The following is an 18,328-nucleotide window of genomic DNA, read 5'->3' on the forward strand; positions in this document are numbered from 1 at the left end:
AATGGGGAACTGTCGGTGTTTCAATGTAAAAGGTAATTCTAGGTCAGAACTCGTAAGGTCAATTCTAGGAATGAGAACAGTATTGTTAGCATGTGAATCTGAAAGAACTGTTGCTTGAATAACATTGTGTGTCATGGTGTTGACGACTAACCGTGTGCCATTGCATAGACCCTGTTTAGTGTTAAGGTTTCTTAATAGCATGATTATTGTTCCATTTTTAAGGGTAAGGTTGTGTTGTGGTCATCCGTCCGGGTTAATAGTGTTCAAATATTCTATGGGGAAATTTAGATGTTCATTGTCGTCATCAAAGTCAACTTTGTCAGAGTTTAGAAAGAGCCGTGTCTCTCCAGGAAGTAATGAAATGACCTGGTTATTAATGTGATTAACATTAATATTTTTTGGACATAATATAGTGCGTTGTGTTAACCACATATGTGAAAGCAGTATGGGCCATTGCCTTTTGGTGGCCTGATATGTACTCCGGTAGATGCAAAAGCAAATGAACTATTGTAGGATCTAATGCAGTTCATAAAGTTTTTACTTTCAGGCACATCGTTAGTTAGAAGCTTCTGTAGATATTCAGAATATGAATGTAAAGGAGGCAGTCTAATCTGCCCCTTTTGACAACAACGTGTAAATTCATTATTTGTATTGCCAGTTGTTTCTTCTGGGAAGTTAAGTGAATGACAATGATTGCAAATGACATTCATTAATCCCAATGATTTTTCCTCAATAGTGGACTCATTATTGAAGGCGTTGTCAGCCAACTGGCGTAAGCGTTTAGCAGGTGTCTGGCGTTGATGTCCGCGACGGGCATGTTTTTCTTGTGGCGTTTGAGTGCCGCGTTGTTGCATGTCCATTATTTGTGACGCGCTATTTTTGAGTTCTAATTGATTCGCCTCCGCTTTGCGAAAAGTCCGTTTCAGTCTACGTCGTGCATTGTTTGTATCGTGCCTTGTCCGTTTTTGTATGTCGGTCAGTTGAGCTTTCTGCTTTTGGAGTCTTGCTTTCTTTTTTTCTGGCAGTTCATATGCGCGTTGTACACGTCTGCTTTCATTTATTCTGTCTCTTCGCTTCCTTTTTTGTATGTCTGAGACGCGAGCTCTTCCTTTTGAAATCGTGCTTGTTTCGATGCAGCACTTTGAGACGCGCGCTGTATGCGTCTACGTTCATTGTGTCTGTCCATTTGGGCACGTCTCTGTAACGGGGTTACTTGAGCTTTGCTTTTTTTGATCCGAGACATTTTTTCTCCCGGAGTTTCCGAAGCGCGTTGTATGCTCCGCCGTGTATTTTGTTGTTTCATTCGTGTTCGTGTGTTTTGTCCCGTTATCCGATCCGAATCGTTTTGTACCCGTGACCGTGTATTCATGACTTGTTTGTTCCTCAGCGTGCGAAATATGGATAAGTAATAAGGAGGATCGCACTCACTGTTAATATGGAGCCTTTTCTGCAGTTGAACGATTAATAGTGCTTCAGTGTAAGGAGATCCACCTATGCTGCATAGTGTGAAGGTGTTGAGACGACGTATGTTTAATATGGACGTTTCCTTTAGAAATGTGGCTTTGGGTGTCACTTCTTATTGATGTGGGGGGGGGGGGGTGAGGATTGTTGTTGCGCGAGCGTCTTCTTTCTTTTTGTGTTCCAGGGGCTTGTTGAATCCCCCTCTTTGTGTGTGTCCCGTCCGTTGCTTGTAGGGTGTGTTGGGTGGTTTTGTGTTCTTTTTTTTTGTGTTCCAGGGGCTTGTTAAATCCCCCTCTTGGTGTGTTTCCCGTCCGGTGCCAGTAGGGGGGGGGGGAAGCCTTGCTGTTGTGCGCGAGCGTGTTCTTTTTTTTTGTGTGCTAGTTTCGTGTGCAATGGGTTCCGTGCGGCGCCTGCGTTTGACTACTTTTTTCTGTGCCTTTTCCTTTTTTCTGTGCTCGCGTCGCCTCATTTCTTTGACTCCTTTTTTCTGTGGTCTTGTCCGCCTCTCGCAGCCCCTCATTTCTTGGGGCGCCTGCGCAGTACGTCTTTTTGCGGCTACGGCCCATGGCCGGATGTCCCTGCGTCCATCCAGTTTAGCATTCTCGGTTAGTAATATGGATTGTTGCAGGACATTCAATTTAATAGCTTCCATTCTAGTTTTAAATAATATTTAATAAATATTCTCCAAACTGTACACTCGGCATGTACATTATGCAAAATTTAATTTAAAAGCTGTATGAACACTAGAATTAAATAAAAGCAAACTAGTTTTTGTAATTTTAAATATTTATTCTGGTTTTAGTTAAAGAAATTATTATTTTTTCATTAACAACACATTTCATTTTAATTTTTGTTAATGGGAATAACATTTGTTTCTTTCAATAGTTGCTTTGTTTCTTACAATTTTATTGTATTTATTTTATCTATATGTTCCAAAGTCCAATGCCAATAAACAGCTCTTTTTCTGCATAGTGTATATGTCTACAGTACACCCCCAAAATTCACGGGGGTTACGTTCCTAGAGCACCCACGAATTGTGAAAAACCATGAATTTTGAATGTGGTTAAAAAATTTATTTTTTTTTAAACACTAAATATGCCCCCAAAACACTTCAATTTAATTTCAAACTCAGCTTAATACATTACCTAAAAATAAAGAATGTAAAGGTAAACCTGTATATTGTACTGCTATGTCTCCCGCAGTGCTAGAATGTAAAATTCCGATGTTACCGCTATATGTACTATAATTCATGCAAGCGCGTTTTCATTGCCAGAAGCCTTAGAAGGTGCAGGGCGTTTCGCCGGCATCTTGGGGCTTTAACCTTTAAACTGCCATATACAGTGGTGTGAAAAACTATTTGCCCCCTTCCTGATTTCTTATTCTTTTGCATGTTTGTCACACAAAATGTTTCTGATCATCAAACACATTTAACCATTAGTCAAATATAACACAAGTAAACACAAAATGCAGTTTTTAAATGATGGTTTTTATTATTTAGGGAGAAAAAAAATCCAAACCTACATGGCCCTGTGTGAAAAAGTAATTGCCCCCTTGTTAAAAAATAACCTAACTGTGGTGTATCACACCTGAGTTCAATTTCCGTAGCCACCCCCAGGCCTGATTACTGCCACACCTGTTTCAATCAAGAAATCACTTAAATAGGAGCTGCCTGACACAGAGAAGTAGACCAAAAGCACCTCAAAAGCTAGACATCATGCCAAGATCCAAAGAAATTCAGGAACAAATGAGAACAGAAGTAATTGAGATCTATCAGTCTGGTAAAGGTTATAAAGCCATTTCTAAAGCTTTGGGACTCCAGCGAACCACAGTGAGAGCCATTATCCACAAATGGCAAAAGCATGGAACAGTGGTGAACCTTCCCAGGAGTGGCCGGCCGACCAAAATTACCCCAAGAGCGCAGAGACGACTCATCCGAGAGGTCACAAAAGACCCCAGGACAACGTCTAAAGAACTGCAGGCCTCACTTGCCTCAATTAAGGTCAGTGTTCACGACTCCACCATAAGAAAGAGACTGGGCAAAAACGGCCTGCATGGCAGATTTCCAAGACGCAAACCACTGTTAAGCAAAAAGAACATTAGGGCTCGTCTCAATTTTGCTAAGAAACATCTCAATGATTGCCAAGACTTTTGGGAAAATACCTTGTGGACTGATGAGTTAAAAGTTGAACTTTTTGGAAGGCAAATGTCCCATTACATCTGGCGTAAAAGGAACACAGCATTTCAGAAAAAGAACATCATACCAACAGTAAAATATGGTGGTGGTAGTGTGATGGTCTGGGGTTGTTTTGCTGCTTCAGGACCTGGAAGGCTTGCTGTGATAGATGGAACCATGAATTCTACTGTCTACCAAAAAATCCTGAAGGAGAATGTCCGGCCATCTGTTCGTCAACTCAAGCTGAAGCGATCTTGGGTGCTGCAACAGGACAATGACCCAAAACACACCAGCAAATCCAACTCTGAATGGCTGAAGAAAAACAAAATGAAGACTTTGGAGTGGCCTAGTCAAAGTCCTGACCTGAATCCAATTGAGATGCTATGGCATGACCTTAAAAAGGCGGTTCATGCTAGAAAACTCTCAAATAAAGCTGAATTACAACAATTTTGCAAAGATGAGTGGGCCAAAATTCCTCCAGAGCGCTGTAAAAGACTCATTGCAAGTTATCGCAAACGCTTGATTGCAGTTATTGCTGCTAAGGGTGGCCCAACCAGTTATTAGGTTCAGGGGGCAATTACTTTTTCACACAGGGCCATGTAGGTTTGGATTTTTTTTTCTCCCTAAATAATAAAAACCACCATTTACAAACTGCATTTTGTGTTTACTTGTGTTATATTTGACTAATGGTTAAATGTGTTTGATGATCAGAAACATTTTGTGTGACAAACATGCAAAAGAATAAGAAATCAGGAAGGGGGCAAATAGTTTTTCACACCACTGTATGTGGGGTTAATGCATCCCTGGATGGCAAATACTTTTTGCTGCACTTTAAGTAAACATCACAATTAACAAAGAAAAAGTAAAATTTTAATGGAACACTTTTTTCATGCAAAGAACATCACAATTACTGCAACACCAATCATTTTACACACTGCTAATAAACTGTAAAAATTATTTTAAAAACTACTGGAACAATATGTACAAAGTGCAACGCTTGGGTCACAGAATTGCACAGAAACACAGGAGATTGTAGAGACAGGAACCTTATTCAAACACTTCAAACAAATATGTCTCTTTCAGAAGTAAAAAGGAGCTTAGTATGGAGTTAGTTAACGATTAAACAATAGACAAACATTATAGGGGAGCACAACCCCCAACAGGAGCAGAGAATGTCTGGGGGAGGAGAGAGAAACAAAGCAATCAGCCAAAAAGGACAGGCACCGTTCAGGCTTTTAAGTAAGTGTAGTGTCACGCGCGGTGATTTATTTAATTTTATGGTGGAGATTCCAGGGACGCATCCGGCCTTGACCTGACCAGCACACACTCACAAACAGAGACAAAAAAAAAGCAAACCGGTAATCAAACAGCAAATAAACAATGTAATGAAAACAAATGAAATAAGAAAACAACGATACCACTCCTGTTCCCCTTACAGCGATTACACATTAAATACAACAAAGCACAAACAAAACACACACAGTAAATCATGAAAAAGTTCATGAAAAACGGCAATGGATGAAATGTAATGATGAAAATAGATAGTCCAGAGTTCCGCACATTGAATGGGAATGTACAGATAGTCCTACTGCTAGTTCCTAAAATGGTGAAGATGGGTGGACGGGTTCAGGAGTGCTCCTTTCTTTGTAGGATGGCCATGAATCCACTTACAGTCCTCATGTATACAGGCAGACGGCAGACAATCCAGACGCACAAAACGATCCAGGACAAAATGAATAAGTACAGTGGAACCTTGGTTCACGAACATCTCGGAACACGTACAAGTCAGTTTATGACTAAAAAGTTTGCCAAACATTTGCATCTGTTCACGATCACACACTCAGTATACGAACAAGCCAGTTTCCCTTTCGGTTTGTGCGTGTCATTTCTTACACAGAGCATCAGTATTGGCAGTCCAGTCCAATTTATCATCCAGCTGCACTCCCAGGTATTTATAGGTCTGCACCTTCTACCCACAGTCACCTCTGATGATCACGGGGTCAATGAGGGGCCTGGGCCTCCTAAAATCCACCACCAGCTCCTTGGTTTTGCTGGTGTTCAGTTGTAGGTGGTTTGAGTCGCACCATTTAATAAAGTCCTTGATTAGGTTCCTATACTCCTCCTCCTGCCCACACCTGATGCAGCCCACGATAGCAGTGTTGTCAGCAAACTTTTGCATGTGGCAGGACTCCGAGTTGTATTGGAAGTCCGATGTATATAGGCTGAACAGGACCGGAGAAAGTACAGTCCCCTGCGGCGCTCCTGTGTTGTTGACCACAATGTCAGACGTGCAGTTCCCGAGACGCACATACTGAGGTCAGTTTTTAATATAGTCCACAATCCATGCCACCAGGTGTGAATCTACTCCCATCTCTGTCAGCTTGTCCCTAAAGAGCAGAGGTTGGATGGTGCTGAAGGCGCTAGAGGAGTCCAGAAACATAATTTCTTACAGTGCCACTGCCTCCGTCCAAGTGGGAGAGGGATCGGTGTAGCATGTAGATGATGGCATCCTACGCTCCGACCGTTACCCTACCAAAGTAATCTTAAACATCTTTCTAAATGACATTGGAATGTTTGGTGCCTGTGCCTTAGGAGATGGCTCTGCCTTGAATACATTCATAATTTTAAATTGCTGTTTTATAGTTAATTTGGCTGACATTTGACATTTATGAATGTAATATGTTCTTCAGTGTTATTTTATTTCTGCTACTCAAATAATAAATGTACCTCATTTGGGTTTAGTTACAGTCATCCACCAGATTTTAATTTTCCTTAGCATATTATTTTTTCTTTTTGTCACCATTCCCATTCAAGATCAACATTTATCACTCTTTGAGGGGACAGTCTGAATGGACTCTAGAGTTAACCCATGATTGGCTAGTCCTATCCCATTGCGTTACAACTTCTTAATCACTCTGTCTTTATTTTTCTTATTTCAGGTCTGACACAGAGGTTTTCTGAAGTTGTGAAAAGATTCCAACATGAAGATCTCCTCAAAATAACTGATTATTACAAGCCACAGCTGACTTATGTGATTGAATATGACATTACAAGCATCCTACAGAATCTGGTCACCAATCAAGTTCTTAAGAATGATGACGCGAAGGTGAGTGGCTTTGCTGCATTTCCACAAACACCAGGACTGTGTTCTAATGTGAGCAACAGAGTGAGAGCTGAAATAGTAATAAAAACAATACAATTTATGTCCTGTAACTATATTCATTGAAAGCTCTTGCTGTTTCTTCTGCAGATATTTTAATGTTTCTACAATTAGTAATTTCAGTCTTTCCATTCAGTCATTCAATTATGACTTTCAGAACGTCTTGTCTTTACAGGCTAGAAGAACACTAAACAGCTTTGGCAATCTAATGAATACCACCCCTGTAGTAGAGTGAAACAGGTGTAACAATGGTCCCTGCATAGTTATATTGTTTCAAACAAAAAACAACATTTACTAACATCATCTCAACCTGCCAAGAAATCAAAAATAACGTAATCATTTGCAGAACAAACAATGCATAGAGAAATCTGAATTCCATATCAAAACACAGATACACAACTACAATTTCAAAGTTACACGTAAAACATAAGTGCAAGGGTCTTACTTTTTCTATAAAGGCTTCAAAGACCTAACATGAATATGTTTGGATATGGGATCTTCAGACTAGACAGAGCAAGCACTTGGTTCTCCCAATTCTCACTTGTAAAACAGACATCTACTCACTCATTTGTTTTTCAGAAATATAAATTTGCAGAAACATCTGACAGGCAAGTGAAAGTGGAGACATTCATCAGTGATGTGATGAACAAGGATAAAGTTGTGCTGATCAGCCTATGGGAGGCACTTGCCCAAGAACTTGTGAGATTTCCTTCACCAAACCTGACAAGAATATTGGAGGAGGTGACAAAGGGTGGTGAGAGATAAGCTTCTTGTCAGTTATGCTACAAGTAGGTCTGTGTCTGTACTTCAAAGGGAGGAATGATGAACAAGGACTATATTACTAGAATAAATAGTTTATGGCCTTCCTCCTATAGAATTATAGGTATCCTTGTGTTTCACGGTCTTTGTCCTCAAGGCAGCATCCTCCTGTAGGGGTGTGTTGACTCTTGCCTTCATACTTCTCTTATTACTGTAAGCAGCATAAATGACACCAATGAGTGTTGTGTTTGTAAATGTTTCATTATATCATCAGCCTGTATTTCACACTTCTGTCTTTCCTTGACGTTTCCTGAATAGTTACCCTGAAAATGCCTATGATGTAATATTGTATTTAATTCGGAAAATGTCACTGATTGTATTTTTCTTTGTTTTTTTACACTAAAGACTCCCTATTACCACTGCAAGCAAAAACATTGACTGCTGGTGCCCATGTGTGAGCCGCTTTTGTCTCCCCTGACTTGCACTTGATCACTTTTGCACATGCACACACAATGGTTTGACAGCCGATGCGTAATCAAATCACATGATTTTCTTTCCATAAATAGTGCCTTATAGCAAATGCATTGGCCATATATTGGACACTTATTCTTATTATTATCATTATTGACACATCTAGTGTTATAAGCTAGATTAGAACATATCTATTAATGAATAGTTATTCCCAAGGCAATGTTGATGCATCTTTACTCTGTACAAGTCAAGCAAAACTTTAAATTATTTACATCAAAAAAACTTTAATTTCCACTTGACTAATTACTTTGTGTGCCTAGCTGATTGAAAAGAGTTGTTTTGCTTTTTCTGGTAATGTACTGAAGCATTTATTGCTGAGCATCAGTGCAACTTTAGAAAGCCAAAAATTGCAGCATCCACTGGGTCTCTCTTACTTCCAGCAGCACAACTCAGTGCCAGCTGGGAAGATGCACATGCAATAAAAGAAAAGAGAACTGTGTTAAGTGTCCCCTTTAGAGTGTGGTAACTGCTAAAGAAAGATGCCAAGAATCTGTACAGATTGCGGATGCAGGGTGCTTTGTAATAAACCTAGCATGCCATCTGCTTTATTAAAATGTTTACATATCTGAATTCTCTCATTTTGGTGAGAACACTTCTAGAAATTTTGATTTTCTTCTTTTATGGTTATGACCTTGATTTCAGTGTTGTTGAACATCACAAGATGTAACTCTGAAAAAAATGAAATCACTATTAAAGATTAGTATGTCAGACTTACTTCTGGAGTAGGAATTCTCTCAAAGTCTCTCTGTGAAGTCTTAATAATAATGTTATCTCAATGTCTCCAGTCACAGAAATTGGGAAAAAACAGAAAGTGGAAAAACAATGCAGTTATGTCTTTTGCAAATTCTGCCTTTCTTATTTGGCATCCTTAAATAGTAATCAAATTTACACAAAGTAATGTTTTATTTCTTAGTTTTAAAAGAAGCTTTTTCCAAAATATTTAATCGCTGTCCTAATCTTCAGTGTCACTTCCACAAGAAATCAATTCTAGATTTTATTTTTTTGAGCATTATGCAAATCTTTCCCTAGAATTGCTAGCAGTTGTTTCCAGTTTGTTTCCTTTCTACTTTAATTGTATTTTCTGTCTGTACTCCTGTCTCTCTAGGAACAGACCTCATGGAGGAAATTCAGGCCAATATCCAGCCCCCTTACATTGAGGATTATATTAAAGGTAACCCACACAATTCACTTCTTTGATCAGTAGCTTCTCCAGTCCTGTTCTCCTCATTTATTCTCACTGTTACTTTTAGGCCTCTATAAGACACACAAAGTCGATGTGTCTAAATCTACAGTAAGTCTGGAGGAGCAGCCTACTCCTGGAGATCCACGCACCAGGGCTGTGGACTTTGAGATTCGATACACAGAGCTGTTAGTCATTAATCAGTACAGACGAACCTATAGTGAGACTCACCATGAACTTATAAAGACTGGGAAGAGTCATGCAGAGCTTGTGGAGGACCAAGTAAAGGAGAAATGTGAGCGAGTCTGGACTCAGCAGCTTTTTAGAAAGAACCCTGAAAGTGAGACTTTCCCCCGCATCGTAGTTGCAAGTGGAGTGGCTGGAATTGGGAAGACCACAATGGTCCAGAAGATCATGTTTGACTGGGCCAGAGGTACTCAGTATCAGAAATTTGCTTTTGTGTTCTTGTTTAAATTTAGAGAGCTCAACCTCCTTGACTCAGAGACAGAACCACAGATTGCTTTGACCAGGATGATTGTAAGACACTACAAACATCTCAATGACACAAGACTTAAAGAAATCCTAAAAAAAACTGAATCTCTCCTCTTTATATTTGATGGCCTTGATGAGTACAAACACAAACTGGACTTCACAGAAAGAAAACTTTGCTCAGATCCAGATGACTACTTTCCGGTCCACATATTGGTCACTAGTTTGGTCAGTGGGACATTACTGAAGGGCTGTTCAGTCCTGATCACAAGTAGACCAACAGCCCTAGAGGGTCTGGTTATGGAGAAAGTTGACCGATTTGTAGAGATCCTGGGGTTCTTCCCTGATCAAAGGCTGATGTTCTTTAAGAAGTTTTTTGGTGACTCAGATTTGGGTACTGAGGTTTTTCGTTATGTGGAGGAGAATGCCATCTTGTATACCATGTGTTTCAACCCCTCGTACTGCTGGATTATCTGCTCTGTGCTGAAGAGCCACTTCATGACACCTGAAGAAGAGCGAGGAGCCGCCCCCAGAACTATCACTGAACTCTTTGTGATGTTCCTTCATAACATCCTCACCAATCACAAACGAGAAGCTGAGAACCAGAGGGAGATAATGTCCAAATTGGGAAAGATGGCTTATTATGGAGTGGCTAATAGGATTTTTGTGTTTTATGACAAATTTGAAATATCCAGCTTTGGCCTCCATTCAGAATTGTCTTCTCCATTCCTTTCTGGGTTCCTTAAAGAAATTCTGCAAAGAGAAAGCACTCTGGAGCACACAACATACACATTCTTCCACCTCATCTTACAGGAGTTTGTGGCTGCTTGCTCTTTCTACTTTGATCCATCAGCAGGTGTTGAGGAGCTGCTTATTAAACTGGACTCCTGTAAAGATGGCCGGTTTGAGATCTTCATTCAGTTCCTGGCAGGACTGGCAAGGTACTCTGTGTTTAAAATATTGGGTGGAATCCTGGGGGAGTTTAAAAGGAAGACTGCAGTGACGATCCTGGAGTGGGTGAGGCAAAAAGCTGAACAAGCTTTTCAAGGCCGAGATAAAAGAGAAGCTCTGCGAGTCTGCCAGTGGCTCTATGAGATACAGAATCAGAAGTTAACCAGAGATAGCATTGGGAAGAATTTAAAGCTGGACTTTAGTAACACAACTTTGTCTCCTTTGGACTGTGCTGTGGTGGGCTCTGTCATTCACTGTTGCACAGAACTTGAGCAGTTGAACTTGGCCAGCACAAATCTCACTCCAGAATGCATCAAGAGACTAACACCTGGTCTCAGCTGCTGCCGACATGTCAGGTTAGTACTAAAACTTCACAATTGCAGGTTATAATTCTTTATACAGCTTTAATTTGATGATCTGAATCCTCCATATTCTATAAGGATTTTATTCATGTCACTGGTCCCCATCACCCAATCCAATGACTTATATTATATTATATTATATTATATTATATTATATTATATTATATTATATTATATTATATTATATTATATTGTATTGTATGCTTTGCTGACAACACACATCTGTACCTGTCGTTCCATCATGAGGACAACAATTACTGGCTACAGTCGCTGCATGTCTTATTGATATCTTAACCTGGATGAAGGACCAACATCTACAGTTGAACCTGACAAAGACAGAGTTTTTTGTTATCATGGCCAGCCAGTCTGTTCAACTCCCCATCTCTGTACAGCAAGGCTCACTGTTGCTAACACCTGCCAAGTCAGTACGTTACCTTGGGGTGGTGGTTGATGAGCAGCTACCTTTCTGTAGTCACATTCAACTCTCTCTCATTCATGCAGACTCAATCTGTATAATGTCTAAAAAATTAGAACTTATCTGATTATGCAGCACAATTTCTTGTCCAGGCTTTGGGCTTTTCACATTTGGATTACTACAACTCTCTACTAGTAGATGGATCCGCATGTTCCATCAAGCCACTGCAGTATTCTTGTATTCGACTACCAAAATGGACACATATCACTCCTCTCTTCAGTCACATTAACTTCAAATTCTTGTTGCTTGCTTATAGAGTAATCAGTGGGTCAGCACCTGAGTATATGGAGACATTGGTGAGGTTTCTTCTCACCAGCTCAGGTCTGCCAGTGAATAGCTCCAGGTGATGCCACCTCTGTGTGGAGTGAAATATCAATCCAGGATCTCTTTATATGTAGCTCCTAGTTGGTGGCACAAGCTGCTGACTCCCTCGGTGTGTTTAAAAAATGATTGAAAAGTCAGATTGTTAATGGATGTCTTAAGCTCTGTCGATATCTGTCATATTGTTAATTAACAATTTTTATTAGGCCAGCTTTATAGCTCTTTACTTGTGGTGATCAACATTTGTTACACGTTCTGCTACTCTTGCTCAAAACAGTCCCTAGACTGATGTTAGCTGGTTTGGATAAAATGGTCTCCTAAGCAAATAAATATAAATGCAAATGATTTTAGAATAAGATCCAACCCTCACATTAGAGAAGATGATGGCAATACTGAGAAATGCTATTCACATTCCTTGCATCCCTGTTGGCTTCTTCTTTAAAACAGTTTTGAGTACAAATGTAAGGCTGTGGCATAATGGATGCAGTTGCTGAGATACTAAAGATTCAAATTAAACAGACTCTTATGCTGGACTAGAGGAGTATCTAGTAATGGTGTGGAAGGCTCAATGTCTAGTCTAACTCAATGGTGTCATTCAGGTTGTGTCTCATAGATTATACTGGTCAAAGTGACCACACAGACTCACAGTGACATTCCCCTTTGTGTAATGCTATTTTTTTTTTTCTTGACTGAAAGTTTCCATTTCTTCACTTCTTTTCTCTCATCTCTACAGGTTGCGCTCCTGTGATCTCAGAGCTGATTGTTGTTTACCTCTGTCCTTGGCTCTTTCTACTAAACACTCACAATTGGCTGTGCTGGAGCTGAGAAAAAATAAGCTGGAGGACTCAGGAGTGCGTATCCTGTGTGAGGGCTTGAGGAACAAAAACTGTAAATTAAAGACACTAAGGTGAGTAGATAATGTGTGACATTTTTATGAATGTATTATTGGCATCATTGAGAATGTAAAAATTAAAGTTATAAAGAAATAAACAAAGCAATTCTCTGTAACAAGTCCAAAAACAAGGAGTAGAAAAGGCTTTGAAAACATTAGCCACCCTCAAAACCTATATACAATGGAGTAGCATTCTCTCTGTCACTGCCAGGATTCAAACCAGTGACCTTCAAGTTATCCACCCAAATCCTTTAGTCACAGAGCCACCACTCTGCCTGCTGCAACACGATGCTCATTACTTCTAACTATTACAGAATACTAAATCTAGAAAGGGCTAAATTGCTGATTTAATATATTAAAAATAGTATAAAAAAATAGTAATTTATTACTTCTTGTAAAAGGATAAGACATACTCCGATAAAGGTTTGGGGCAGCCACCCATATAATCTCAAAATCCTTAGCTGCAAAGTTGCAATGAAGAGTAATAGCACTGAAGTGCATACAAACGAGTCCAAAACCAGACTGAGGAATTAGGAAAGAGGGCAGGGTTTTAAAGGGGAAGACAGGAAGTGAGGTCATAAGGATCACGGATGTGTTCGTTCTCCATTGGACCGAGCCCGGACGTGACGTCAGAGGGGTATGGAGCCAGTCAGGTCCCCTTCCATTGGCTCGGTCCCGGAAATGATGTCACAAGAGCCAGGTGGAATCTCCCGGGAACGGTCTGCAGGCAAGAGAGAAAAAGAGTCAGTGCACTCTGCCACCTCCCGGTATGTCTCAGAACTGCCGTCCCTCAAGCCCTTTAGCTGCCTCCCATGCGCACATGTGTGACATTCTATATAGGGTAATGGTAAATTTGAAGGAAAAGAAATGAGTTAAAAAAAAAAAAACACCGAAAATCTGGTACTTCATATAGACTTGTAAAATGAATGTTAAATTATCCAAAAGGTTTTACAGCATAATACAGTAATGATTAGCTATAATCACCAACTCTGGAATAAGGACATGTAATCTCTAAAATGGTATACTTTAAGTCCGAACTTTTATGCCTAACTTTGGTGAAAGGCTCAGAAACAGAGTGAGTATGTAATTTAGTACTGCATTCCAGAAAAAAAAAACTGAAAAGTTTTGGATTCTACATTAGCTAAAATGGAAAGGAAATCTAATTACAGTGAATGGTAAAAGTCAAATTAGGATCTCATTTTGATCATTTGGTAAATCACAATTATTTCACAGTCTTCACTGTTCTATGAAGAAGGTGCTCTATATTAGTCATTAGCAATCACTATATTGGATCTTGAGCATCTTAAAGTGTAGGATAAATGGAGATTTTTATGTAGCGTATACAGTGGTGTGAAAAACTATTTGCCCCCTTCCTGATTTCTTATTCTTTTGCATGTTTGTCACACAAAATGTTTCTGATCATCAAACACATTTAACCATTAGTCAAATATAACACAAGTAAACACAAAATGCAGTTTGTAAATGGTGGTTTTTATTATTTAGGGAGAAAAAAAAATCCAAACCTACATGGCCCTGTGTGAAAAAGTAATTGCCCCCTGAACCTAATAACTGGTTGGGCCACCCTTAGCAGCAATAACTGCAATCAAGCGTTTGCGATAACTTGCAATGAGTCTTTTACAGCGCTCTGGAGGAATTTTGGCCCGCTCATCTTTGCAAAATTGTTGTAATTCAGCTTTATTTGAGGGTTTTCTAGCATGAACCGCCTTTTTAAGGTCATGCCATAGCATCTCAATTGGATTCAGGTCAGGACTTTGACTAGGCCACTCCAAAGTCTTCATTTTGTTTTTCTTCAGCCATTCAGAGGTGGATTTGCTGGTGTGTTTTGGGTCATTGTCCTGTTGCAGCACCCAAGATCGCTTCAGCTTGAGTTGACGAACAGATGGCCGGACATTCTCCTTCAGGATTTTTTGGTAGACAGTAGAATTCATGGTTCCATCTATCACAGCAAGCCTTCCAGGTCCTGAAGCAGCAAAACAACCCCAGACCATCACACTACCACCACCATATTTTACTGTTGGGATGATGTTCTTTTTCTGAAATGCTGTGTTCCTTTTACGCCAGATGTAACGGGACATTTGCCTTCCAAAAAGTTCAACTTTTGACTCATCAGTCCACAAGGTATTTTCCCAAAAGTCTTGGCAATCATTGAGATGTTTCTTAGCAAAATTGAGACGAGCCCTAATGTTCTTTTTGCTTAACAGTGGTTTGCGTCTTGGAAATCTGCCATGCAGGCCGTTTTTGCCCAGTCTCTTTCTTATGGTGGAGTCGTGAACACTGACCTTAATTGAGGCAAGTGAGGCCTGCAGTTCTTTAGACGTTGTCCTGGGGTCTTTTGTGACCTCTCGGATGAGTCGTCTCTGCGCTCTTGGGGTAATTTTGGTCGGCCGGCCACTCCTGGGAAGGTTCACCACTGTTCCATGTTTTTGCCATTTGTGGATAATGGCTCTCACTGTGGTTTGCTGGAGTCCCAAAGCTTTAGAAATGGCTTTATAACCTTTACCAGACTGATAGATCTCAATTACTTCTGTTCTCATTTGTTCCTGAATTTCTTTGGATCTTGGCATGATGTCTAGCTTTTGAGGTGCTTTTGGTCTACTTCTCTGTGTCAGGCAGCTCCTATTTAAGTGATTTCTTGATTGAAACAGGTGTGGCAGTAATCAGGCCTGGGGGTGGCTACGGAAATTGAACTCAGGTGTGATACACCACAGTTAGGTTATTTTTTAACAAAGGGGCAATTACTTTTTCACACAGGGCCATGTAGGTTTGGATTTTTTTTCTCCCTAAATAATAAAAACCATCATTTAAAAACTGCATTTTGTGTTTACTTGTGTTATATTTGACTAATGGTTAAATGTGTTTGATGATCAGAAACATTTTGTGTGACAAACATGCAAAAGAATAAGAAATCAGGAAAGGGGCAAATAATTTTTCACACCACTGTATACTCGCAGATAAGTCGAGACTTGATTTCACAGTATAATTTCTGGTATTTTATAATGTCACTCATATAAGTCGAAAGCGGAAAAATCATGCTATTGGTACAAGAGATTATGATATGCTAACGTCCACCTGAGAGAGTAACCACGGAGCACACTACCTTTTTTTTCTATGTGGGTGCGGCAATGCACTGTATCAGCATGTGCTCCTAACCTCTCTCTCTGTCTCTCTCGATTGTGCCTACGTGACCACATGGTAATACTCAAACTATTCCGAAGCAACGTTTGCATTTATTTGTGTTGTTTGTATCTCACACCCTCATACACGTTTATTGTAAGAGCATCCCTTATCTATGATGGAGCATTCGATCAGAAGAAAATATGAAGCTGGTTTTAAATTAAATGTCGTTGAAGTAGCGAAAGAAATTGGAAACTGCGCTGCTGCAACAAAATTCGTTGCATCTGAGAAACTGATGAGAGATTGGAGAAGGCAAGAAGATGTTAAAAAAAAAAATTAAGTGTCGCATTTTTGAACAGGCGTATCAGTCAGGGTCTGATTTTATGATCGATTTTTTGGGTTTCACGACCCAACTTATACATGAGTACATACAGTAGACAGTGTTTACGGATTTGTCAGAAATGCTCTGTTCAATATAGCACACCACTTCAGCAGAATAATATAAGCAAATTATGATTACTTTATTCACATTGCCTCTTGTACCAAATGTAATTAGATTAGATAAACTTTATTAATCCCATAGGGAAATTCATATGCATACAAAACAAATATAACAAACAAGGATATAGACTCAACAGTACAGATAATACAGCCGATCGAGTGATAAATGAATAAATAAATGTATATTGTGCGGTGGCGCAGTGGTAGCGCTGCAGACTCGCAGTTAGGAGACCCGGGTTCGCTTCCCGGGTCCTCCCTGCGTGGAGTTTGCATGTTCTCCCCGTGTCTACGTGGGTTTCCTCCCACAGTTCAAAGACATGCAGGTTAGGTGGGTTGGCGATTCTAAATTGGCCCTGGTGTGTGGGTGTGTTTGTGTGTGTCCTGTGGTGGGTTGGCACCCTGCCCGGGATTGGTTCCTGCCTTGTGCCCTGTGTTGGCTGGGATTGGCTCCAGCAGACTCCCGTGACCCTGTGTTCGGAAAATGGATGGATGGATATTGTGCAGTTAAGTTCATTTTGAAATATAATTTTGAAATAAGTATACTAGAAGGAAGCATTGAATTGCCTGATAGCAGTGGGCAGAAATTACCCCCAGAGGCGATCCTTAGCACACCATGGTGGAATGAGCCTGTAGCTAAAAGTGTTCCAAGACAGCACCTCCTGGAGGGGATGGAAGGAATTATTCATGATGCTATCCAATTCCTCCACCATCCTCTTTTCTATAACAGTTTCCAGTGTGCCCAGGATTCGCTCAATGATGATTCAGGCTTTCCTAATATGTTTGTTCAGGCATTGTGTATCTTTTGTGCTCAGGTTGCTTCCCCAGGAGACCACAGTGTAGAATACCACACTGGCAACTATAGACTAGTAGAACATTCCCAGCAGCTTGCTGCACACATCAAAAGACACGAGTCTCCTTCGCAAGTCCACTCTGCTCTGGCCCTTCTTGTCCAGTGCGACTCTGTTGTCAGACCAGTCCAGTTTGTTGTTTATGTGAACCCCCAAGTACTTATAGCTCTGCAACAATTCCATGTCCTCCCCCTGGGTGGTGACTGATCTCGGAGGCCACTTGGCATGTCAGAAGTCCACGAGCAGCTCCTTCGTCTTGCTGATGTTGAGTTGCAGGTTGTTGTCCCCATACTACAAGGACAGTCTATAGTTTTAAACCTACTTTCAAGCAAGCATTTCAGTGCCATGCTACTCTTTACTCACCTTGTATCCACAATTTAACTAAAGAATTTTGTGGGATTTTTAAGTGAGTTCCACTGGAAATGGTTTGATTTTTTTTTTAAAGAGATCACCTTGAATTACTAAAATCATTATGCCAGTCTCTATGTTGCTGTACAAAATAAGAAATGTACAAGCAAATATTGAAGGAAAATGCTCTTGGACTTTGAAAATCCAAATCACATTCCTGTCCCACTTCACATGTAGTTAAATTTGTAATGTTATACTCATGGAGGCATAAATATCCTCCATAAATAAAAATGCTTCATGGAAATCAAACTTGGAAATGGTGCACATTTCCCTGTTTGTCTGTCTGTGTTTCTCTAACTTGTGCCACTTGCCTGTCTCATTTCTTATCAGGCTGAGGTCATGTGGTCTCACCTCTGGATGCTGTACAGCACTCTCCTCAGTTCTCTGTACTGAACATTCACACCTGACTGATCTGGAGCTGGGAGGAAATAATCTGGAGGATTCAGGGGTGAATCTGTTGTGTGAGGGGCTGAGGAATCCAAACTGCAAATTACAGAGACTGGGGTGAGTGAACACTGCTTGTGTGTGTCTCGCACAGTAGGAATTTACTATTCATAGCTCATAGCTTCGTAGTACAATGCTGTTTTTATGTTTGGTTTAATCAGTGCAGAACTGACTACAGTTTTATGTGAGAAATCAGTCTTGGGGATAAAGAGGTGTGTGGGAGACATTACATTTTTTA

At 40.2% G+C, this 18,328-nt stretch overlaps 1 protein-coding gene across 1 annotated transcript in view; it reads left to right on the top strand.

Annotated features, from left to right (window-relative positions):
• Nucleotides 1-18,328, top strand: part of LOC114665463 (NACHT, LRR and PYD domains-containing protein 3-like) — a 43,358-nt gene that overhangs the window by 17,076 nt on the left and 7,954 nt on the right. Inside the window, exons 3-8 of the mRNA XM_051925086.1 lie at nucleotides 6,574-6,740; nucleotides 7,374-7,548; nucleotides 9,190-9,255; nucleotides 9,335-11,060; nucleotides 12,596-12,769; nucleotides 17,977-18,150. Of these exons, the coding sequence (XP_051781046.1) occupies nucleotides 6,574-6,740; nucleotides 7,374-7,548; nucleotides 9,190-9,255; nucleotides 9,335-11,060; nucleotides 12,596-12,769; nucleotides 17,977-18,150 (2,482 nt within the window). The remainder of the gene's footprint in view (nucleotides 1-6,573; nucleotides 6,741-7,373; nucleotides 7,549-9,189; nucleotides 9,256-9,334; nucleotides 11,061-12,595; nucleotides 12,770-17,976; nucleotides 18,151-18,328) is intronic.

This window comes from Erpetoichthys calabaricus, chromosome 1, assembly GCF_900747795.2.
Source record: "Erpetoichthys calabaricus chromosome 1, fErpCal1.3, whole genome shotgun sequence".
In the NCBI taxonomy this organism is placed as follows: domain Eukaryota; kingdom Metazoa; phylum Chordata; class Cladistia; order Polypteriformes; family Polypteridae; genus Erpetoichthys; species Erpetoichthys calabaricus.